Below are 25,582 nucleotides of genomic sequence, written 5' to 3' on the forward strand. Positions count from 1 at the left end.
TAGAGAGGAATTCAAAAAGAACAATAATGATTAAATTATAGGCATTTCTTTTCACTTGAAAATAAATATTATGATTATAAATTTATATTCAACATTTTATTACAAAGTGCCATCATCTTTCTTATAAGTTACTAAATGTAAGAAAAAGTATAAAATAGAAAATGAATACTCAATTTTGATTTCACATTAAATTAAAAGATTTTTAACATTCAATGCAAAGTACATTTAATAAAGAAATTGTATTTATTCAACTAATTATTAGTACTAGTATAGGCAGCTTATTCTTTACTGATTTGAGAATATATATATCTATATCTATATAGAGAGAGGACAACTATGCAATTAAATTCAATATTTCTACAGACATTTATTTAAATACTCTGTGAATGAATAAATGGTCTCTTAAATATCTTTAAAAAATACTCAGTCTAAAACTGATATCATGGATGGTACTGTGACAAGTAAATTTAATTTATAATTAAAGAAAATATAAGACTAGTTATCTTTAGTCATTACCTATCATTTTCACCTCGAAGTATCTTGTATTCTGCAGCTACAGTTTCATGTTTCTTATTTTCTTGCATCATTTTCTCTTGCTCAACTTTGAGCATTTTTTCCAATTCTTCCAACTGTCCTTTCTGTTTCAGTAACTGATTATAGCTAAGGGGAGAGGGGTGAGGGATGGAGGCAGGAGGGAAAATTAAAGATTTAACTTAAAATGTCTTTTTAGTAAAAAATAAAAAGCAGAATTAGAAAAGATACATAGAATGGGGGAAAAGGATTTGTATGACGTTTCACTGATAAAGGTCTGATGTCCATAAACAAAGGTAACCGATATAAATTTATATCACCATGAGCTATTCTCTAATAAGTAACTAAAAATGCAAAGTTTTCTTTAAAAAAAAACCCTGAATTATTATTGTTTATTATTATTATTATTATTATTATTATTAGTTTTTGCATGGCAATGGGGTTAAGTGGCTTGCCCAAGGCCACACAGCTAGGTAATTATTAAATGTCTGAGGCCGGATTTGAACTCAGGTACACCTGACTTCAAGGCCAGTGCTCTATCCACTGTGCCACCTAGCCGCCCCTAGAATTTCTAAGAGTCTAAAAGACATATATATTTCAATTTGGAATTATGCAAGAAAGATAATTAAATAAGGTATGATACTGATAGATCATATAGCTTAAAGGTAGTTGAAGATGGAAAAAATTGTCAGACTCATTCAAAGTATTTATAGCAAAATTATTGGTGGTAATAGATTTGAAAGCAAAGTACATACCCATCAGTTGGGGAATAGATGAAAAAATACAAGATTTATGAACATAGTGGGATATTACTATATTAAAAGACATCCTGAATATGAAGAATTCAGAAAAATATGGGAATATTTATGAATTATTGCAAAGCAAAATAAAAAGAACCAAGAAAACATATTCACAATGACTATAAAAATATAAATGAGTACGTTATTAGATTGTTTTATAGTTGCTTTTCCTTTGCCAAGAAGGGAGAGTTCAATCCGAGAGAAGAGATGGGAAATGACTATTATGTGAAGATGAAATATGTGTTATTAAAATATTTTCTAAAATACAATACTTCATTGAACAAAAAGCAATTATTTTATAGTTTTTAATTTTTATTAGATTCATTAAGCTAACCTGGAAAAATTATTTACATAGTTTAGAAATAAGAAAGCAACCAAAATTACCGATCTTCAAGGTCCTTATGTTCCACCTCTAGATTTTTGTGTATTGACTTTAGTGTTCCATGTTTGGCAATGAGAGACTCATACTCCGAAGCTTGACGTTCATGAAGATTTTCCAATTTTTCATGGTCTTTGACCAATGCATCATAGAGAGATTTAAGCTCTTCTCTTTCTTTGATTATAGATTCATTTTCATTTTCCAAGGAAGACTGCTGAATTAATAATTGGGCATTTTGGTTCATAAGTGAGGTATTTTGGGAATTTAGAGTAGAGTTTTCCACCTGTAATAATATAACATATAATGACCAGATATTTAAAAAATATAATATTGATTTAGCAAAAGATTAGAAAGGATTGTTAATATGATTCTCATATTAGGAATTCTTATCAATTAAAAAGCCCTACCCTGCCTATACATCTCTTTTTCTAGTAACTGACTCAATTAAAGATATGGGAAAAGGAAAGTGCACACGCATGCGCGCACACGCGCGCACGTGTGTGTGTGTACACCATAGCCATGTATATTTACTGAAAGAATATCTGCTACCATCTCAATTTTTAAGAGTTATTTCTACATTTGAAAAAACACTCCTACCAAAAATTTAATACAGAAATTACCTGAAGCTTGGCATTCTGAGTCTGAAGAGTAGTATTTTGTTCCTGTAAAGAAACAGTCTGCCGCTGAAGTGCAAGAATCTGGGCCTGTAGATTATTGTTCTGGGTCTCAAGTTGCTTCAACTGAGTTTTCAACGCTTGTTTCTCTGCTTGAAGGGTAGCATTCTTAGAAAAGAAACAAAATAAATTAAAAAATACAAACTTAAGCCAATGATGAATATGCCGAATAAAACAAACTGTGAACAGAAATTAGCTAAGCATTTTTGAAAATCTTATTTAGAAAATATTTTAAATGATAATCTTAAACTTAAATGAATTATCTGTAATTCTGTCAGCCTGAACTTCTAGTAAGGATATTCCTTCTATCAATTAATTTAGTCCTAGGGAGTTTTCTGAGTTAAGTTAAATGAATTTTCCAAAGTCATATAGTGCTAGAGGTGAACCAAGATCTTCCTGATTCTAAACCCAGTAATTCTATATTCACTGTAGCAGACAGTTTCTTATAAATCTTTAAATTCTTTATTATTATTATTATTATTATTAGTTTTTGTTTGGTAAGGCAATGGGGTAAAGTGACTTGACTAAGGTCACACAGGTAGGTAATTATTAAGTGTCAGAGGCTGTATTTGAACTGGGGTCCTCCTGACTACAGGGCTGGTCTCTTATCAATTTCATTGAAGATCCAAAGAAAGAAAAAGCAATTTCAGTAAGGATAGATTTTTGCAAACTTCTTTACAAAGACAAAGTATTTAACACATTAATTCGATCCTCATCACAACCTTGTAAATTAAGCAAAGAATACCTGAGATTTTATACTCATTTTTCATATGAATGAAAGGAAGGTCAAAGAAGTTAAATAACTTGCTAAATTTTAGCAAGAATTGGTCAAGAAAAGACTCCAACTCAGGTCTTTCGAAGCCAATCCAGTACAATTTAATTCTAACTTATATCTAGGTTTGGTTCTCTCTATTGTGGAAAAAACATGCTCCACTATGAACACTGTAACACAGAACTGGAATGAAATAGCAGTAAACTTTTAGTAATTTCACAAGTAGAGCAAATTAAGTCCGTAAGACCAATTTAGTCTTTTTGAAAACTTGATTGATGATACCTAATGGACCTGACCTATATTTATTTCACATATTTGAAGTATAAAATTTCACTAAACTTGTATTTTGCTGTACCTTCTTGGAATCCAAGGTAAAAAAATATAAAGATTTTCAATGGTAACAGTCACAGAATGGAACATTTATTACATTCAACAAGATTTTAACAAGTGTTAAAATATTTATTTACTCTGAATATAGTTAGAATTTTTAATTTCAGAATTTAACACCTCATAATTTGTACAGTATGTCAAAACTGGCATGCCCTACACATGGACCAGAACCATCTGGACCACTAAGGCACACAAATAATGTTGAGAACAATGTTATCCAAATAACAAGCAAACTATCCATGACTACTTCTGATGTGATTCCCTAAACAACATTTGTGCAAAAATTACTCTCCCCTAAACCCTCTACAATCTCTCCCAGTCACCTACTTGCTTGGCCTTTCCCTTTAAAAGTTTTTTTGTTTTGAGGCGGCTAGGTGGTGCAGTGGATAAAGCATTGGCCCTGGAGTCAGGAGTACCTGGGTTCAAATCCAGTCTCAGACACTTAAATTACCTAGCTGTGTGGCTTTGAGCAAGCCACTTAACCCCTTTTGCCTTGCAAAAACCTAAAAAAAAAAAGTTTTTCTATTTCTCTACTTCCTTTCTTGGAACTCAGGCCACTTGTCACAACTTTGCTCAAGAGTAAATAATTCTTCACTTTTCTCAACCTGAAACTAAACGTCACCAAAAAGTGTGGTTTATAAACACACAGGGGTCCGTGAGATGCTAGCAGAGTATTCATGAGGTCAAACTTCTCATAATAATAAAAAAGATATTTTAATTTCTAGTATGATAAATAAGAGATATAACCAACATAAACAAAAACTCTTTGAGGAGCTCAATAATAAAAGTATAGAGGGATAATGAAACAAAGAAGGTTGAGTATCATTTTCCTAAAGGAAACTTCTGCCCTGGAAACTCCCATATGCCTCCTTAATTGGTGCCTGCCTCTCCTGCACCATTATTTCAGGAAACTCCCTAATATCAGGCCATCTTCTCCATATTCACCTTGCCTTTCTCTTCTCATCCCCCCTCCTCCCCAGTTTTGGAATCATGATCAAACAAACTGGCAATATTCTTAGATAGGGTTTATCAATTTATTCCTGTAGATCCCATTTACCATTCCTATAACTTTCAGGGCCAATGTGTTGCTCTTTAGCAACCATTCCCTTGTGGTCTTTTAAAATTCAAGTTTCTTCAGGGTATTTTTTGTCTTTAGAATTCTAGAATACATTATCAGAGTGCATCTACTGTAGTCAGCTATGCCAGATGGACACAAGCTTTAATAGATTTTACCAAACTGGTCAAATACAGTACCAGGACAAGATAAGAGAGGTTCAGAGAGGCCCACCACTAGTGTGTCTATCAATCAGTAAATTAGCATTTAAGTGCCAAAATGTCAGAAACTAATGGAGTACTAAGGAATGCAAAGAGACAAAAAAAAAAGACTATGCCATCAAGAAGCAATTAACTTTGTACTAAGAGAAATGATTATTAATAACAAATGATTTAGAGAGACCTGGAGTTCTCCTGTTTTTTTTTTCTAAAATCCTCATTTCAATGGATAGAATTGATGATTGCAGGAAAGATGAATATTCTCCTCAATCTGACAAGAAATTTAATTTAAGGTGAAACTTTGCTCACTCTGTCCTATTCTGGTTTATGGGGGAAGGGGGATATCAATTCTTTGATTAGACTTCTGAAGGCTGAGCAATTTAGAAGTAAAGTTTTGTCTCCTAGCCCCTCATTAGAATATGAATCAATTACCACCTACTCTTACAAGGTATATAAACTGTGAGCCTACCACCAAGTGTCACTGACTCCATTTTCTAGTTAATATGCTAGGTTTAATAATAAAATGATTAATTATATGTGGGAGAAGGGGAAACTTTAACTGAGACCCTGAAGAAGCCAGGAGTAGGAAATGGAGCATTGTATGAGAGGAACAAGGAGGTCAGTGTTACTAGATCCCAAAGTACTTGGAGAGAAGTAACAAAGAAGATGACTAGAGGCACAAAATGAGAGGATTTTATATTTGATTCTGGAGGTAACAAGGAACCACTGGAGTTCAATGAATAGAGGGAGAGAGATGCCATGGTCATACCTGTACTTTAAGAAGATCATTCTGAAAGCTAAAAGCAGGATATATTGAAATACAAAGATCTGATGCAGATAGACCAACAATTAGGCTCCTACAGTAGTCTAAAAATGAGTTGATAAGGATCTGCAGCAGGACAATAGCAATGTCAGAGGAGAGAAGATGGTTACAAAGGTAGAAAGGATAGGAGTTAACAAAAGACTGGATGAAAGTGAGAGAACCAGAGTCCAGGACTCCTAAGTTGTGAGTCTGAAGGACTGGGAGGATGGTATTACCCTCTACAATAACAGGAAAGTTAGGAAAAGAGATCTTTGTTTCATTATCCCTGCTATACTTTTATTATTGAGCTCCTCAAAGAGTTTTTGTTTATGTTAGTATGTTTTGGGCATGTTGAATTTCAGATATTAACAGGACATACATACAGTTCAAGATGTTCAATAGGCAACTGGTGAAATAGAACAGCAGGTTACCAGAGAGGTTACGGCTAGACAAGCAGTCATTAGCATAAGAATTTAACTTCAAACCATAGGAGATCACCAAGTAAGAAATATAGAGGGAGATGAGGGCCTAGGGATTAATTGGTGTGATAAAGATCCAGCAAAGGAAGAAAAAGAGGAACAATGAGACATGTAGAAAGAGTAAGACAAGTAGAAAGAGAACAAGGAGGGGAAAAGTATCATGAAAATCTGGAGAAGAAAGAAGAGGGGAGTTAATAGTGTCAAAGGCTAATAGTGTCAAAATAAACAAGAGTCATCAAAGTTGAAAACAGAAGAGGCCATAACATTTGGTAATTTTAAGATTATTAACTCTGGAGAGAAGTTTCAGTAGAATTAGAAATTTCAAAGTTGAATTATAAGGGGTTAGGAAGAGAATGATATTAAAAGTGGAGGAATCTCTTGTAGATGGCTTTTTGAGGAGTTTAGTCATTAGTAACTTTGAAGAGAGTTTTTAATTGAAAGGTCAGAAGTGGGGGTGGAGCCAAGATGGTGGAAGGAGTACAGCCTCTCTTAAATGCTCTCTCCAAAATATTTCCAAAACCTTAAAATCATGAATCTAGATTTTCAAGAGACAGAACCCACAGAAGCAATTCTCCAGCCCAAGGTAACCTGGAAAATCATGGGAAAACTTCCACAGGATTGGAGGAGTGGCGCCACCTGGGAGCAAAGGAGCACCAAGTGAGCACCAAGCACAACTTGGAAGATAAGCAGGGACACCCCTGCCAGAGGAGCATGAAGTCCAAGCCCTCAAAGGGACCACAGCACTCAGCACAACTGTGGCTGCCCAAATTCCAGGAAACTGAAGCAGGCTTGTGGAGCTGCCCAGCAGGAATCTCTTGGCAGCTGTGCCCTGAGTGCTCAGGCCATTGAAGAGACAGGACTCTGGGGCTCTGACCACATTCAGATCCTGGTCGCAGTCTAGACCCCCCAAGGAGCAGGGTCCCCCCACAAACAGCCCCATGGCAGAGGAGTAAGCTTGTGGTCATTCACAGACCAGGAGAGTAGTCAGAGCCTCACCCACTGAGGTCCCTGTGGGGGTGTCCCAATAAAACCCAAAAGCTCAGGAAGCACTCCAAAACCAGGCACAGGCTGGGGAAATGAGTAAACAGAAAAAAAAAGAACCTGACCACAGACAATTACTTGGGTCCCATGGAAGATCAAACCACACAATCAGAAGATGAGAAAGTCCAAGCATCTGCATCTAAAGACTCCAAGAAATATAGAAGTTGGGAATCAGGCTATGACAAATCTCAAAAAAAGATTTTGAAAATCAAGTAAGGGAGACAGAAGAAAAATTAGGAAAAGAAATGACAGAGATAGATGCAGGAAAAACATGAAAACAAAGTCAGCAGCTTAGTCAAGGAGATCCAAAAAGCTGCTGAAGAAAATAATATGTTAAATACCAGCTTAGGTCAAATGGATAAAACAGTTCAAAAAGTTATTAAGAAGAGGAATGCTTTAAAAAGCAGAATTGGCCAGATGGAAAAGGAGAAAAGAAAGCTTTCTGAGGAAAACAAATCCTTCAGATGTAGAATGCAGCTAAAGGAAGCTGATGATTTTGCAAGAAATCAAGTCACAATAGTTCAACACCAAAAGAATGAAAAATAGAAGAAAATTTGAACTATCTCATTGGAAAAACCACTGATCTGGAAAACAGATCGAGGAAAGATAAATGCCTTCACCTCATTTTTAAAGAATTCCTCGGGCGGCTAGGTGGCATAGTGGATAAAGCACCAGCCCTGGAGTCAGGAGTACCTGGGTTCAAATCTGGTCTCAGACACTTAATAATTACCTAGCTGTGTGGCCTTGGGCAAGCCACTTAACCCCGTTTGCCTTACAAAAAAAACACCTAAAAAAAAAAATAAAGAAAGAATTTCTCCAGGAAAATTGCCCTGATATCCCAGAAGCAGAGGGTAAAACAGAAATTGAGAGAATCCACCAATCTCCCCTGGAAAGAGATCCAAAATAAACAACCCCCAGGAATATTATAGCCAAGTTCCAGAACTCCCAAGTCAAAGAGAAACTATTACAAGCAGACAGAATATCGCGGAGCTGTAGTCAGGATCACACAGGACTTAGCAGCAACTACATTAAGGGCTCATAGGGCTTGGAATATAATATTCCGGAAGGTAAAAGAACTTGGAATGCAACTGAGAATCAACCACCCAGCAAAACTGAACATCCTCTTCCAGGGGAAAAGATGGACTTTCAATGAAACAAAGTGAAATTCAAATGTTCCTGTTGAAACGACAAGAGCTGAACAGAAAGTTTGACCTTCAAGTAGAGGACTCAGGTGAAACAGAGAGAGAATGGACAAGAAGGGTAAATAATGAGGGGCTTAATGATGATGAACTGCATGTATTCCTGCATGGAAAGATGATACTGATAATACTCATATGAACCTCCTCATTTAATAGAGCAGGTAGAAGGAACTTTTATAGATGAAGCACAGGAGAGAGCTGAATTTGAAGATATATATATATATCGTAAAAATGGGGTCAATGAGTGAAAGGGAATGTACTGGGAGTAAGAGAAAGGAGAGGTGGAAGAGGCTAAGATATTTCATATAAAAGATTTTATTTTTGCAATGATATAGAAGGGGGGGAAGGCAAGGGGGAATTAGGGAACTTTCATTCTTGTCAGAAATAACTCAGAGAGGAAGCAGCATATACACTCAACAGGGCATAGACATCCAGAAGAAAAAGGAGAGAAGGGGGACAGGAGGAGGGGAGGGGGATGTGGGTGATAGAGGAGAGGGCAGATCATAGGAGAGGATAGTAAAATATAACATTTTTTTTTTTACTTTTTGCAAGGTGGTATAATTGGGTGGTCTGTCTGGGACCATGGGACCAGGTGGCTTCTGAGTCTCTAGGGTGGGATGTAGACTTGGGGCCTCTTAGCCCCAGGACCAGTGCTGTGTCACTCAGCTGCCCCACAGCAAATTTTTGAAGAGAGAAAAAGTGAAAGGAAAGAGGAAATATAATAAATGGTAGTGGGGAGGAATGGATGGAAGGAATTATAATCAGCAACAGCAGCTATAGAAAAAATATGGAAGTAACATTTATGATGGACTTATGATAAAGTGACCCACCTGAGACAGAGCTGATGGTATCAGAACACAGACTGATACACATTTTTTTCCTCTATCTTTTACTTTATTTCTCATGAGGTTTTATATTTTTGTGGGGAAGGGGGTATTATGTTTACTCTTAAACAAGAATATTTTAATAATGTGTAAATAAATTAAAGAAAATAAACTTTTTTAAAGAAAGTTTTTTTTTTTTTTTTTTTTAAAAAAAGAAAGGTCAAAAGCCAAAATTATAAAGTTAAGGAGAGAGGAAAGAAATTGGATGTGGCTGCTATAAACAGCCTTATGGAGGATTTTAAACACAAAAGGAAGGAAAAATATGGGATGATGGCAGGAACAGAGCAAGTGAGTATTTTTTTGAGATTGAGGGAGACACAGGCATGTCTGCAGACAATAGAGAAGCAGCCAGTAGAAAGGAAAATAAAGATTATTGTGGGTACGAGAGATGGGACAATTTCCTGGAGAAGGGATGGAATAGGATCACTTGGGCAAGTAGAGAGGTTTGTGGTGGCAAGGAAAAGTACAGTCTTCAATGTGAAATAGAATGGTATAGTGGCAGAAGTAATAGAAGGTGTGAGATGATGAGGAAAGAAGAGAAGTTCTTAGGGATTGGCTTTTTTCCCTTTTTTGTTTTACTTCTTTTATATTATGATAATGTTGTTTTGAGAGTAAACATAAACATGCCCCCCCCCCCCCAAAAGATGAGAAACCTTAAGAATAGTGAGAAAGAGAAAAAAAATGTACTTCAGTCTATGTTCAGATTCCAATGGCTCTGTCTCTGGGATAAATTGCCTTCTTTATCATAAGTCCACCAGAGAAGTTGCTTCAATATTTTTCCTACAGTTGCTATTACTAGCCGTATTTCCCTCCACTCTATTCCTCCCCCTCTCATTTTCCATTCTTTCTCTCTCTCTCCTTTCATCTTGTCCCTGGTCAGAAGTGTGTTGTATCTGAATAGCTTCTCCCACAATCTTCCCTCTCTTCTATCACCTACTCCCCCTTCCCTCCTCCCATTCCTCCTTATCCCATCCCTTTCCTCTCATTTTTCTCTAGGGTAAGCTAAATTTCTATACCTAGGGTAAGATAAATTTCTATACCTTGTTAAGTGTGTGTTTTTTACTCTCTGAGCCATTTCTGATGAGAATGAAGGTTCACTCAATTCTCATCACCTTCTCCCGTTCTACTCACTGAAAAAGCCTTTTAACTCTTATGTGAAATATCTTAGCCCCTTCTTCCTTTCCTTTCTCTTCCTCCCAGTATTTTCCTTTATCACCCATTGCCTCCATCTTTTTACTACATTATACCATTATGTTCAGCTACTTCCTGTGCCTTGTCTATATATGCTCCTTCTAACTGCTCTTATGAATGAGAAAGTACATGAGTTATCAGTATCTTCTTCCCATGCAGGAAGACAAACAGCTCAACATCATTAAGTTCCTCATAATTAGTCCTTCTCAACTGCCCTCTCTATGGTTCACCTGAGTCCTGTACTTGGAGATCAAACTTTCTGTTTAGCTCTGGTTGTTTCAATAGGATAAGTTTGAAAGTCCCCTGTTTTATTGAAAGTCTATCTTTTCACCTGAAAGAGGATGTTCAATTTTGCTGGGTAGTTGATTCTCAGTTGTAAACCACAATCTTTTGCCTTTCAGAATATCATATTCCCATCCCTACGAGCCCTTAATGTAGATGCTGCCAGATCCTGAGTAATCCTGAGCCATGGTAGTTGAATTGTTTGTTTCTGACAGCTTTTAGTATTTTTCTCTCCAACTTGGGAGTTTTAGAATTTGGCTATATTCCTTTCAGTTTTTCTTTAGGGATTTCTTTCAGGAGCTAATTGGTGAATTCTCTCAATTTCTATTTTATCCTCTGCTTCTAGGATCTCAGGGCAATTTTCCTGTATTATTTCTTGAAAAATGAAGTCTAGGCTCTTTTCCTGGTCATGACTTTCGGTAGACAAATAATTTTTTTTTTTAGTTTTTTTGCCAGGCAACTGGGTTAAGTAGCTTGCCCAAGGTCACACGGCTAGGTAATTATTAAGTGTCTGAGGCTGGATTTGAACTCAGGTCCTCTTGAGTCCAGGACCGGTGCTCTATCCACTGTGCCACCTAGCCATCCTAGACAAATAATTTTTAAATTATCTCTCCTGGATCTGTTTTTGAATTCATTTGCTTTTCCGATGAGATATTTCACATTTTCTTCTAATTTTTGTTTTTGTGGAATAGTTTCATTTCTTCCTGAGTTCTTGCAAAGTCATTGGCTTCCTTTAAGTTCCATTCTGCATTTGAAGGAGTTATTTTCTTCAGAGCTTTTTTTATCTCCTTTTTCAGCTGACCAATGCTGATTTTTAAGGCATTCTTTTCTTGTGTTGCTTCTTCCATTTGGCCTAAACTGTTTTTTTTTTAATATATTATTTTCTTCAGGTTTTTTTGTATTTCTTTCAACAAGCTGCTGCTTTGGCTTTCATGCTTTATCTGCATCTCTCATTTCTCCTCCCATTTTTTCTTCTACTTCCCTTAATTGCTTTTCAAAGTTTTTTTGAGCTCATTCATAGTCTGAGCCCATTTTCTATTTCTCTTGGGAAGTTTTCGATACAGACACTTTAATTTTATCATCTTGTGAATCTTCCATGGGACCAAAGTAATTTTCTCTGACTCTTTTGCCTGTGCTGGAGCTGTGAGGATGGCTCTTGCTCGGCTATGGTGGTGTGGGAGCCCATACTGCAACCTGGATCTGAGTCCTGCTCCAGGAAGAGCAGAGAGACCTCTGCAGTCTCCCTAGACCCCCTTACTGTCTGTGGGCTGTGCTCTGGAGGTGCAGGCTGGCTTCCTCGATTACTGCTGCATGTTCTCACTGCAAGGCTGCTCTGAGGCTGGCGCTTGCTCCTTACTTGCTCTGTTGCAGCAGAGTTCTCTCCACTCACCACCTCTTCAAGCTGTTGCCAGCCAGTGCTCCCTGGGCCAGTAGGTCTGGAAACCACCCCCTCTGCCATGGACCCAGGAATCTCCAGGGATCTAGGCACTTAGCCCGGCTGTACTGTGCTGGGGCTAGGGCTGAGGATGGGGCTGCATTAATAGAGGCTTTTTCCAACCCCAGGTCCCAGTGAAACAGACCTTTCCTGTGGAACTTCTAAGTTGTCTTAGACTGGGAAATTATATCACTCAGTCTTTCTGTGGGTCCTCTCCCTCCAAATTTTGGCTAGTCATAATTTGACAGCTTTTGGAGTTTTGGGAGAAACAAGTTTCTGGGAATTCCTGCCTTTATGCCACCACCTTGGCGCTGCCCCCCCCCCAGTTTTTTCAGTGAAATAAGGAACGAGTTTTTTTTAAATGAGAGGGTGAGAGAAGATATAGGAGATGTGGGAAGGGAGTAAAAGATTTCAAAAATTTAAATGTAATCTATTAGGTCTAAGAGGACTGGATTGTCTTTTCACAATGAAGGCCCAATTATATAGCATAAACTAATGCAGTGAACTCATACAGCACAGTTTATGATTATCTCTGCCTTCACTTAGCAAAAACGTGTGACTGGGAACAAAAGTGGGAGTACTCCAAAGCCTGAGTTTCAAAGGCAAGATTTTAGATAGAATAAAAGAGAATAAAACAGGGAGTTAATAGGGTCAAAGGCTGCAGAGTCATCAAGGTTGAACACAGAAAAGACCATAAGATTTGGTATTTAAACGATTATTGTTAACTTTGGAGAGAGAAGTTTCAGTGGAATTATAAATTTGAAAGTTGAATTCAAAGGGGTTAGGAAGAGAATGAGATTTAAAGTGGAATTTGAATTGGTTCATCAAAGGGTCAAGATGGAGAAGGGAAGAGTGAAGAGTGCACAGTGAAGCAGTGATAGCCTAGGAAAGATGAACTGGAATTCATGATAAAGACAAAAAAGAAGATTTTTTTGGAGCTATAAGGGAGAAGGAGGGATGGAATGATAACAGACTGTGATCAGCTAAAGTAATTTCAGAGTTCTTAAACATGAATGTGTAATATTTATAGTGAATAGTAATATAGTGAATACATTGGTCATTGTGACCTACAAAAAAGATAAAATATAAAATGTCTTCTGCCCTTTATAATTTCCTTCTGTTGCAGCAATCTTGGTGAAATGGCATAAAAGAGGTAGAATGTACAAAGCATCACACTGTTACCAAATTTCCTAAAAACAAGTTTTCACTGTTAATGATAGTCATCTTGCCATAATGACAAGTTTTCATAGTGACCAATGCCACTAGTGAATAAAAAAGGACAGTGTGTGTGTGTGTATATATATATATATATAGATATATATATATCTATATATATATATATATCTATATATATATATATATATCTATATTGACATTTTCACTATGAATGACACCTAAAGATATAAACAAGGGTGTCATATGGAAGGATGGTTCTGGCTATGATCTCTTTTCTAAGGGGAGAATGAAGGAGGTGGTAGGGAGTGGCTTCACTGTAGGATCAAGGTAAATATGAAGCAATGTTTCAGAGGATTCTGCATCTGCAGTAAAACATCTATTACAGGAATGGTCTGGTTTAAAGTTTGTAAAGCACTTTCCATGCTATCTCACTGAATTCAACATACATTGTAAAGGCCACTTAGTCCAATCCAAACCGGAAAAATAATTTCCTTTATAAAATGAAAGCTTCTGCATTCTTAAATGATAAACAGGCATGCAGTCTTTGCTTGAAAACCTTCAAGAAAGGGGAACGCAATACATTCAGAAACAATGCTTCTCATGATCACTTTAACTTTGAGGGTGTTGGCTATAACCCATCTGACTAAAGCAAATCATCTCAGGAATATTCATAAAAAAAAGACACCTATACTGTTTGTAGATATGTTCTCTGGAGACAAAAAGCACTAGATTGATGCCTCTGCCAAAGGCAGTCATTCAAATACTTGAATCATCATCTTACCTTCACCCCTTTCAACTCTTCTCCAAGCTAAACATCAGCAGCTCATCAACTTTTCCTTTAGGCCCTTTACCATTCTAACTACCCTCTTCTATCCACAATACGCCAGATATTATCAGATCATGGCAAAGTGTAGAAGAATTTTGTATCATTGCCTTATTCCTGCAAACCAGGCTTTCTCCTTTTTCAGTACTGCAGTTTGCATCTCCAGTAAAACATCTATTACAGGAATGGTTTACTTTAACCATAAAAGTTTACTTTAACCATTCTTCATTGCCATAATATACTGAATCACTTATCTGGACCTTAAAGTATGTGAAAAGAATAACATATAGTAAGTCTGCAAAAAGGTTGGAGCCAGGTTGGAAAGGTTTTTCAAAGCCAGAGAAGTCCATTAAAATGTCAAGATCCTTTGGAGAATGAATTCTTGTTCTTTAGGCATACTCACCTCCATCTTGTATTAAGTTCATCTAACTCAATGTCTGCTTAGACATTTCTGAATTCTACCTTGGTTATTCATTATTTTAGTTATCCCACTTCCCTCGAATTCATTTTCAAATTTGAATAAGCATATGACCAAAAATACCTGACACTGATAGTTAAGAAGACAACTTGCTTATCAACTATGTGACCATACCCTGCACAAGTGATTTAACTTCAAGGATTAATAATACTATTTGTAAGTTTCTTAATCCACTTTTCAGAAAAGATTTTCACTCTCTTCAATATCCATTAGATTCCCATTCTCTGTTTTGTGAATTATCTAATGTCCTGCTAGTAAATGAGGGATGATCAAATTCCAGTCTTCCTGATTTCAAGTCAAGGGCTCAATCTGCCTAGTTGCTTTTCAAAAAAGATAGCAAAAATCAAGAGGCAGGATCTGAAGCAAAGTCCTTTAACTAGGCTAATAGGAACTTAATAAATGCTTCAGTGACTCCCAGCTGCCTTTAGGATAAAATACAAACTCCTCTATTTGACCCTGAAAGTCGTTCAACCTTTCCAATATGATTATACACTACTCTTCCTCATTCATTCTCTTTTCTAGCCAGCTGGCCTACTTGTTCTCTGTATGTGACAATCCATCTTCTCCTTACATGTGCCTTTCCACAGCTGAACTCTGGATTGCTCCTCATTTTCACCTCTGCTTTTTCAAATCTTAGCTCCCCTGTTAGATTCATATCAAGGGGTCTTAATGCCCATTCCTCCTTGCCACCATTGCTATATATCTCCCTTATTTATCTATTAAAAGGAATATTTCCTCAAATACAGGGAAAATCTTACTTTTGTATTGGCACCTAGCACAGACCATGTTAGAAAGTTAAGTGATCAGTTGATAAATTTTTTTGATTGATACTACAAATAACTTTCATATGAGAAGTAGTAAAAAAGGTTTCATGTAAGAAATAGATGAGGTTACATCTAAGAGAAATACAAATGTACAATATAGGGTAGCTATAAGCTTGATTATCTTTAAACTATACTTAGATGTTTCTGATAATCTGCATACTATATAACCCAGAATAAAGTTTTCAATTAATTGGTTAGATCCTTTTTGAAGGCTGGCTATAAGTCACACACACGATAAGAAGGTATGGTTAGGAGTCATATATTAGTGGATGGAGGACCTTTATAAAACAATCAAGAGTCTTCAAAAGAAACTTCGTCTAATGGAATTTTGGATTCATAAAAATAGACAAGTTTAATTTTTGAATGCCTTCACAAATGTGGCTTAAATAGTTAGAGATAAGTTATTCTAGAGTTTAACAATTTTCTTTAGACTGTATTTAATCTAAATGTAGTAACTATGAACAAAAAATTCCACATTTACAAAATAAAAAAATGAGTCCCTCACAGTGAAACTGTCAACTCCATTATTTATTATTTGTTTAAAATGTGTATAATAACTTCAACAAAATATACAAGAAGTTCTGTTTTTGTCTATTCCCCATTCTCAACTTTCTGTTATCAATTTAAACTACAACATTTAAATTATCAACTGACTTCAGCTGTCAGCACTCTCTTTCAAAACTGTCCAATATTCTTCTGTAATACCTGCAAGGTATCTTTCACTGAGGTGATGAGATTATTGATATGTGATATAAACTAAAATAAAATACATCAGTGTGATTGATAATAAAAAGACATTGGAGGATTTTTAACTTGCATGTGCAATGTAAAGTAATCCAACTGATAAAATAGGGAAATAATTTCTTTTATAAAAGCTGAAGTAACAATAAAAATTTTTTAAATTAAATTTAAAAATCAGAGTACAAAGTGCACAGTATTTTATATTGTGATATTAGCAAAGTGCAACATTGTAATCCCAAACCTATAAAATCATGTTGAAACATTCATTAAATAATAGATAGGGGGTTAGGTAATTTAGAATTCACAAGAATTTGATGGTTAATGTCAAAAGAGCAAAGAATTGGAAAGAATGTAGTTTGCCAGACTGGTTGATGGTGGGGGGACTGGAAGACATGCCATTTGAGTTTCAGTTTAAATAACTGGAGCTGTTTAGAACACAGAAGAGAATATTTTGTTGGAACATGCATGATACTTCTATCTTAGGATATCTGAAAGGTTGTCATCTTGCAGACTTGATCTGCATTGCCCCAGGGGGGCAAAACTAGGAACAATGGATGAGAATTACAGAGATGAAGATTCAGGCTTAAAGTATGGAAAAACTTAATTATAATCAATAATCAGTACACCTCAGGAAATAGTATGGTTCCCATTCATTGGAGGTTTTTAAGCAGAAGCTAGCCTTTTTTGGCACTCCTGTTTAGTTACAGGTGAAAAAATCTTCAAAATTCTCTTCCAATTCCCAAGATTATGTGATTGTCGCACTCCCTCTGCAGACAATGATTAAAATTTCTCTAGCTAGCAGTAGATGGTCTCAGAGTGGCAGTGGCTGAATAATTCATTATCTTGTGTTCAATCTGATGATGAATCTTTCCCAAACCTTGCTAAATGGGTTCTTGGTCTAAAATTATAGATTGTCCATCACTGAACCCATATCCCCATTCACCATCCATACTACAATGAGCCATCCAAGTAGGACTTTCTCAGAGTATAATGACACTTTTCTTATAAATGCATTGAGTGACTCAGAAGACAAGTAAATATATGAAAATAATGACTACTATTATCATGAAATGTTATTCATTTTGCTGTTTTTGACTTCAAAAAAAGTTTTGTTAAACTCTTAAGAATGCTGAGATAGTAAATATTTTTGTAGCTTACATTTTTAAAAACAAAGTAATAAAAAAAGATTAGATATAACTTTCTGATTTATACTTTGAGAAACCTAGCTTATGGGAAGCTAGGTGGTACAGTGTATGAACACTTGCCCGGGAGTCAGGAGGACCTGAGTTCATAACTGACCTCAGACACTTAATAATTGAGCAAATCACTTAACCCCATTGCTTTGCAAAAACTAAAAAGAAATCTAAGTAAATTTTGAACAACTTAATTCAATAAATATTCAAAATAAACTTACATTCCTCTCCACCTCAATTAACCTGTCTTTAACCTTCAAAAGCTCTCTAGTTGTCTCTTGACTTTCTCTTTCCCATTTAGTATCATCACCAGATCTTGGAGGAGAATTCTGCAGCATTCTTTCTTCTTCTTGCCTTTGTTTAAGAGCTTCATAATTCTTTTTCACCTAAAATAACATTAAAACATTTTAAATGGAAAAATTACCATTTTTGAAAGTAACTTCCCATATTGTTGATTCAAATGAACATATTTATCATGTACTCTGCTAGGCAATAGTGATACATAGTGAAAACGCAAACTTTCCAACTACCAAAAGTCCATTTTTATACTTATACTTTTTTATAAGTACTGTTCTAGGTATTATGCTTTTATTTGTCCAGTAGATTTAATTTTTTTAATCATAAAAGACATACATGTAAAATTAATTATAGTGATGCCTCCAAATTCAACTGTGCTACAATTGGAAATTTTCTTTTCTTAGGATCTATTGAGGACCTTGCTAATATACTGAGCTCTAATTATTTCAACCAATAAATATTTTAAGTGCCTACTGTGTACTATGCACTATGCCAAGCACTTGATATACAAAAAGGCAAAACACTGGAATCTAATGAGTGGCTCAAAGTCTGATTTCCTATTATTTTAAAAAAAAAAATAGTTGGTAAATAACCGGAACTTCCAGCCAAGATGGTGGAGAGAAGACAGGCACAGTTCTAAAGTCTCCTGATCTCTTCCCCATCTATCACATGAAACAAACCTCTTAAAAGAAATCCGACCCACAAAACCCAGAAAGAAAAGCCAGGAGAAAGAACATCTACCTCAGGATTTGTCTCCCGCAGCAGCTTTGGCCAAGTACGGGCAGGTGAGTCTGGGCTTAGAGGGAAGATCAGCCCCGGATCAGCAGGATTAACAGCTGAATTGGAACCAGGAGTCTGAGGGCCCGAGAGCTGGAGCTGGACCTGCTGGATCAGCAGTGGGGCTGGACAAAAGGGGCTTGGGTCAGCGGGGAAGCAGAGGCGCTGGTGTTGGTGCTGTCCCCCTGGAGCTTGGGGACCAGGCTGGGGGGGGAGAGTTCTGGTGCAGGAGACACCATCCCTGGGCTCCTCTGAGAACTCTGAGTCCACATCTCCATTGCACTGAGGCCACTTCCCAAACAAACAAATGCAAACTACTTCTGCCTCAGGCCCAGGTATGAGAGCAAAAGAACCAGCCCAGCTGAGGAATGACCTCAGGCCAGGGTAAAGCCCACCACTGATTGAAGGCAAAAGAATTCAATAGCTCCAATTCCCTCCCTCAAGCAAAGGGAGAAGGCCTCTCAACCAAGGTCACAGACACTCCAGAGAAAGCAACCAGCACCTCCTACTGGCCAGCCAGAGAAACTGCACTCAGTAAAGCCTGTAGTGATCCCAAACCCAGGTGAACCAGCCCCCCCCCCCCCCCCCCCCCCCCCCCGCCACCAAATCAAAGTCTTAGCATGATGAAGAAGGGTCAGCTGAAAGGTGGATCCATAGAAAAATTCCTGGAAGGGAAAGACCCCAACTCAGAGAGACCTGGAACCTCTGAGGAGAATACAATCTGGTCTCCAGCACAGAAAGAGAAATAAGGAAGGAGCTTAAAAATTTGGGAGAGACAATACCTTGCAACAAGAAAACAAAACCTTAGAAAGTACAACTGGACAAACACAAAAGGAGAATAAATCTCTCAGATCATCAATTGGACAATTACAAAATGAGAATAATTCTCTCAGATCCTCAAATGAGCAAATGCAAAAAGAAATTAATTCTCTCAAAACCTCAATTGGTCAAATGGTAAATAACCTACCCCCCCCCCCCCCACAGTGATATGTATCTGAGAAGTTTATAAAGGATTTTGAATTTCAAAAAAGATTTTTATGTTCGATAGTGGTGGTGGTGAGAGGGAACCACTGGAGTTTACAATGGGGGGGGGGTGGAGGGGGAGCTGTTTGTGAGAGAAAGAGTTGTGATTAAGGATGGACTGGAGTGGGGAAGAGAGAGACCAACCAGCAGGTTATTTCCATAGTTCAGCTATGATTAGGGTCTATACCAGAGTGGTAGTAGTGTCAGTGAAGGGACTGAAGGGAAAACATGTTACCAAGGCAAACTCAATAGTTCTTGGTAAGAAATTGAATGGGGGGGGGGGAGAAAGCATAAGGAGTGGAGGATGACTACTAGGTTGTGAGCTTGGGGACTGGGAGAATGCTGATATTCTCAACAGTATACATGTTTGAAGGGGGTAGATTTTTTTTAGGGGAAAAAAATTCAATTTTTACATAATGAATTTAGGATGTCTACTGGATATTCAATTCAAAAAGTCCAAACGGCAATTGGAAATAGGAGACTAGAGGTCACCAGAGCAGTTAGGCCTGGATAAGTAAAATTGAAAATCATCAGCATAAAAAAAAAATTCAACACATGGGAGACGGTGAGAATATAGTGAAATAAATAGTATAGAGGGGAAGAGGAACCAGGAGAGAGCCCTGTGGCACATCTATTGCTAGCTGATACAATCTGGATAAAGTGGGAAGAATAGTTAGGTAGGAGGATAATCAGGGGTGCACAGTCTCAAGAAAAACATTAAGGAGAAGAGGGTGACTGATAATTAACATACTTCAAGTATTCACATTCTTCAAGTATTAACATACTTCAAGAAAGATGAATAATGAGAAAAAGTCTACTAGATAATTAGATCATTCAAAATCAGAATAGTTTCAGCTGAATGATGAAATTGAAAGCCAGATGGAGAGTTAACAAGAGGCTTAAAGGAAAGGAAGTAGAGGCATCTATTGTGAACATCTATTCTGAAGAAAAGAGGAAGAGAGATATAATAATAGAATTGCTAATGGAGATATATGGATGAAAATTGATCATTTTCAACTGTCTACTGCACATTTCAAACTAGATGTCTCATGGACATCTTAGACATATTCAGAACTCATTGTCTTTCTGCTAAAGCCTCTCCACTTTGAAAGTTCTTTATTATGTGTGAGGACATCATTACCCTCCTGGTTACCCATCTCTTTCATCAGCTCCCACCTCCCATATCCAATAAGTTGCAAAGTCCTATTGATTCTTTCTAGTCACTCTCATACATAACTCCCTTTCTCTCTTCTGGTACTCCAACTGTCTTACATAGGTTCTCATCATCATAGGCTTGGACTACTGCAAGAGCCTGGCTAGTTGGTCTTTCTGACTCCTTTGTCCTGTGTACAGTTTATCCTGACTCATCTGTCAAATTATTTTTTGCAAGAAAGGAGAGGTAGAATAGGCTAAGATATTTCATGTAGCTTTTGCAATGGTATGGAAGGGAGGAAGGTGAGGGGGAATGAGGGAGCCTTCATTCTCATCTAGATGGCTCAGAGAGGAAACAGCATACACACTCAATAAGGTATAGTCATCTAGAAGAAAAAGGAGGGAAGGGTGACCAAGGGAGAAGAGGGGTGATCATAGGAGAGGATAGTTATAATATAACACATTTTCTTTTCTACTTTTTTGCAAGGTGATGGGATTGGGTAGCCTGTCTGGGACCACGCTGGGTCTCTGAGGTGGGATGTAGGCTTGGGGCCTCTTGGCCCTAGGGCCAGTGCTGTGTCTGCTGCATCACTTGGCTGCCCCACAGCACATTTTTAAAGCGGAACAGAGTGAAGGGAAAGAGAAAATATAATAGATGGTAGTGGGAAGGAAAGGATGGAAGGAATTACACAATCAACCAACAGCAACTGTGGAAAAATGTGGGAGTAACTTCTATGATGGACTTATGATAGAAAGTGATACACCTGAGACAGAGCTGATGGTATTGGAACACAGAATGAAGTACTTTTTTCCCCTCTTTCTTTCACTTTATTTCTCATGAGGTTTTATATTTTTGTGGGGGAGGGGGTATTATGTTTACACTCAATCAAGAATATTTTAGTAATGTGTAAATAAATTAAAGAAAAAAATTACTCTTTGCAGATCAGCCCTGCAATGTCGGATCCGATCTACAACAACTCTGATAATCTTATCTTTCTAATTTTCTTATGCTTTCCTCCTTACCATACTGCCCCTTCTTACTGTTCCTTAAACAAGACACTTCTTCATCTTCCAATTCTAGGCATTTTACTGGCCATCGTTCATGCCTACAATATTCATCCTTCTCATTTCCACTTCTGGCTTCCCTCAGGTTTCAGCTAACCCTAACTCTATAGGAAAGTTTTTCCAATGCACTTAATTCTAGTATCTTCCTTTAATTATTTTCAATCTATAATATTTTTGTATACCACTATTTATTCCTTGAGAGTAGGAACTATCTTCTATCTTCCTGCACCTGGAATATAGTAGGTGATTAATACTTATTTATTAAATGATCCCTTGAAAAATTGTCTTCTGAAAGAGTAAAAATAAAAACATCACTTGTACAAAAATATTCATAGCAGCTCTGTTTCTGGTGGCAAAGAACTGGAAATCAAATAAATGTCCTTCAATTGGGGAATAGCTTAACAAACTGTGGTATATTGTCCTATTAAAAACAAGGAGGGATGGGAATTCAGGGAAGCCTAGAAGGATTTGCATGAACTGATGATGAGCGAGATGAGCAGAACCAGAACCTAACAGAAACATGGGGGTGATGATCAACCTTGATGGACTTGCTCATTCCATCAGTGCAACAATCAGGGACAATTTCGGGCTATATGCGATGGAAAATACCATCTGTATCCAGAGAAAGAATTGTGGAGTTTAAACAAAGACCAAAGACTATTACCTTCAATTTAGGAAAAAAAACCTTGTTATTATATAATTTTGCTATCTCTTATACTTTATTTTTCTTCCTTAAGGATATGATTTTTCTCTCAACACCTTCAATTTGGATCAATGTATACCATGGAAACAATGTAATGACTAACTACCTTCTGTGGGGGTGGGATGGGGGGAGGGAAGCAAAAATAGGGGGAAAATTGTAAAACTCAAAATATATAAAATCTTTCTCAAAAAAAAATATCGTCTCCTTGCCTCAAACTCATACTATCGGGTGTGACTTGTAATCCTATGTCCTCTTCAAAAACAATATCCATCATTGCCAATTCTAGCCATTGCCCAAATCCTTAATATTATTATTGATAGTAAGACAAATTAATACATTCTCAGCTTTTCTCTTTTGTTACAATAGTCATTGAAGGATAAGATCCATTACTACAACTGATGTTCTGATTCTGCTATAATGCTTTGTGATGCGATTTGGCTTCAATTTTCACAGGTGTAAAAAGAAGGAAAAAAAGCATTTATATAATTGCCTTCATATAACTCTTAAGGTATTTAAAGAATATAATTCATGTATAGACACACTTCCTCATTTTATTAGGCTTCTTTTTATCACCCTTTGCAGTCACTGCATTCTTTACAAATTAAAGGTCTGTGCCATCTCTTCAATGAGCAAGTCTATTGGCATCATTTTCCAACAGCATGTGCTCACATATCTCTATGTCACATTGTGGTAATTCTTGCAATATTTCACATTTATAACTGTTATTGTAATTGGTGATGAGAGATCTTTGATGAAACTATTCTAACTGTTTTGGGATATTATAAACCATGTCTATACAAGATGGTGAAATTATTTAATTAATGTTATGTGTTTTTGGACTGCTCCACCAATTCACCATTTCCCTACCTTTCTTCCTCTCCATTCCCTAAGATACAATAATACCTCTAAATATTGAAGTGAAAAGTTAATCAATGTGGCAAACTTCATTTCTATTTTATTTTAAGAAAATGCAATAGTTATGACATATTAAATCCCACCCTGACCATCAGCAGCCATCAATACTGAGGCAAGAACCTCCATCAACAAAAAAAACTACAAGTCATTGATGGCTCAGATCATGGTTAAATTTTTTAGTAATGAAGTATTTTTAAATTAAGATATGTAACCTGGCTTCTTTTTAGATACAATGCTATTGTACACTTAATGGACTACAGTATAGTTTACCGTATAGTGTAAACACAAATTTTATATGCAGTGGGAAACCCAAAAATTTATTACTCAATTTGCTTTATTACAGTTTTCTGGAAACAAACCTACACTATGGTATGTCTATATTATTAGGCTCATCTTTACAGGTGATAAAGGTAGGGCCAGATTAATTAACTTGTACACAGAGCTAAGAAGGAGCTGATATTTGAATGCAGGCTTTTTTTTTGAATCAAAAATCTATTTTGGCGATGTGTCTGTATGTGATTTTAAATTTTGTTGCACAACAGCAAACAGCAACAGGTTTGTTCCAAATAGAGTGGAAAGAAATCAAAAGCAGGTCAACAAACATTTAATTGTTTACTATGTGGCAAGGTATCATGTGATTTAGGATGATATATTCCCTACCCTCAAGAAGCTTACATGTCAATGGAGTCACAAAGTAGGGAATAATAAGAGTAAATGAGAAATTAAAAGCACTCTTGGAAAACCAACAGAGGGTAAGAGTACTTTCTGCAAGGAAAGTATCCAGGAAGATTTCATGGAAGAGGCAGTAGCACACAAGTTGGATCATGGTATAGAGAGGTAATGTAGGATTACATCCCAGTATACTACTACTTTAATTACATTAACAATTTTTATTAATGTATACTTTCCTTAAAATAACAATTATTCCCAAGCCCCAATAATGGTATTTAAAAACAGGGATTTTGTCATTTGTTTTCCCAGAATTTATTTACTACCAATTTTTCAATGTGTTTTTCAAATTTACAGTAAGCCAAATATGAAAATGTTTTAACATGTTTTAAAATATAGTGCAGGATTGTAGTATACAGTAATGAGGTGGGAAGACATAAAAAGATGACAAAATACAAATGGAATTTTAATATTAAGCTACTAGGGTTGGTGGTCTAGGATCTGAGATCCTGATTTTTCCAGCTTTTGTGCATTTAACATTAAAATGCCAAGAGAAGGCTGCCTAAATTTCCATCTCCTTTGGGCATCTATATTTTATAGTAATTTATCCCCCAGTCTCCTCACTTTATTAGATTTGAAATGGCTTTGGTACTTCAGGAATTATATTGTTCTACATGAAAGGCATTGAAAGACTATTGTTCTTTTTTAGCCTATAGACTGCCAGCACTTTCTCAAACACTACCTTCAATAAAAACTCAATCTACCTCCCTACATTTTAGCCCAACCCCATTTTCACTGTATTAACACTACTAGACTGAAATTTCTGGAGGATAGGGATCATAGCTTATTTAATACCATAAACCCCATAATAGTTCTGTACAGCCAAAGAAGAGTTTTTGAGTTGGAAGAATTCATTCCTTGCTTTTTCTTGATACTTCAATTTGAACATATATCTCCTCTTCAATAGTAACCTTCTATCCCCTCCTTTTCTTACACACATATATATTTTTTTTAGGTTTTTTGCAAGGCAAATGGGGTTAAGTGGCTTGCCCAAGGCCACACAGCTAGGTAATTATTAAGTGTCTGAGACCGGATTTGAACACAGGTACTCCTGATTCCAAGGCCGGTGCTTTATCCACTACACCACCTAGCCGCCCCTCTTATACATATTCTTAATGGCTATTGATTTTAATGGGTTCTTTCCCTTCCAAAATTATGACATTGCTTCCACTTTCTTAATTGTGAGACTCTGCCTAGTTTATTTTACATGAAGCTTAAGTGTTATTTTGGTTCCTTTTCTGTAAAAAGTATTAATCATAAATCTCTGGTTTATATGTACAAAATTCTTCAACTATCAAGGTTATTAAATTATATTTCAAAATAATGATTATGGTCTAAATATTCTTAATTGTTATGAAATACTATAAAAAGTATATATCTTATTCTTCATAAAACTATTCCAGATATTCTAATGATTCTACTTTTAACAGGTATCAGTAAAGATATTATTAATTTAAGTATTTTAACACCTCTTTTTGGCTTTGGAAAAAAAAGGCAAATTAGACTTCTGTGCTTAATTTTTTATCTTATATAAAATATCCTAAATCTACATTAA

General features: G+C 36.4%; 1 protein-coding gene across 2 annotated transcripts in view; it reads right to left on the bottom strand.

Annotated features, from left to right (window-relative positions):
- Window positions 1-25,582, bottom strand: part of CCDC88A (coiled-coil domain containing 88A) — a 187,420-nt gene that overhangs the window by 50,355 nt on the left and 111,483 nt on the right. For both annotated transcript variants that reach the window (XM_074206428.1, XM_074206419.1), the window contains exons 18-21: window positions 17,588-17,752; window positions 2,331-2,492; window positions 1,716-1,993; window positions 517-660 (exon numbers count right to left, since the gene is read on the bottom strand). In XM_074206428.1, coding sequence (XP_074062529.1) covers window positions 517-660; window positions 1,716-1,993; window positions 2,331-2,492; window positions 17,588-17,752 — 749 coding nt within the window. The remainder of the gene's footprint in view (window positions 1-516; window positions 661-1,715; window positions 1,994-2,330; window positions 2,493-17,587; window positions 17,753-25,582) is intronic.

This window comes from Macrotis lagotis, chromosome 1, assembly GCF_037893015.1.
Source record: "Macrotis lagotis isolate mMagLag1 chromosome 1, bilby.v1.9.chrom.fasta, whole genome shotgun sequence".
Lineage (NCBI taxonomy): Eukaryota > Metazoa > Chordata > Mammalia > Peramelemorphia > Peramelidae > Macrotis > Macrotis lagotis.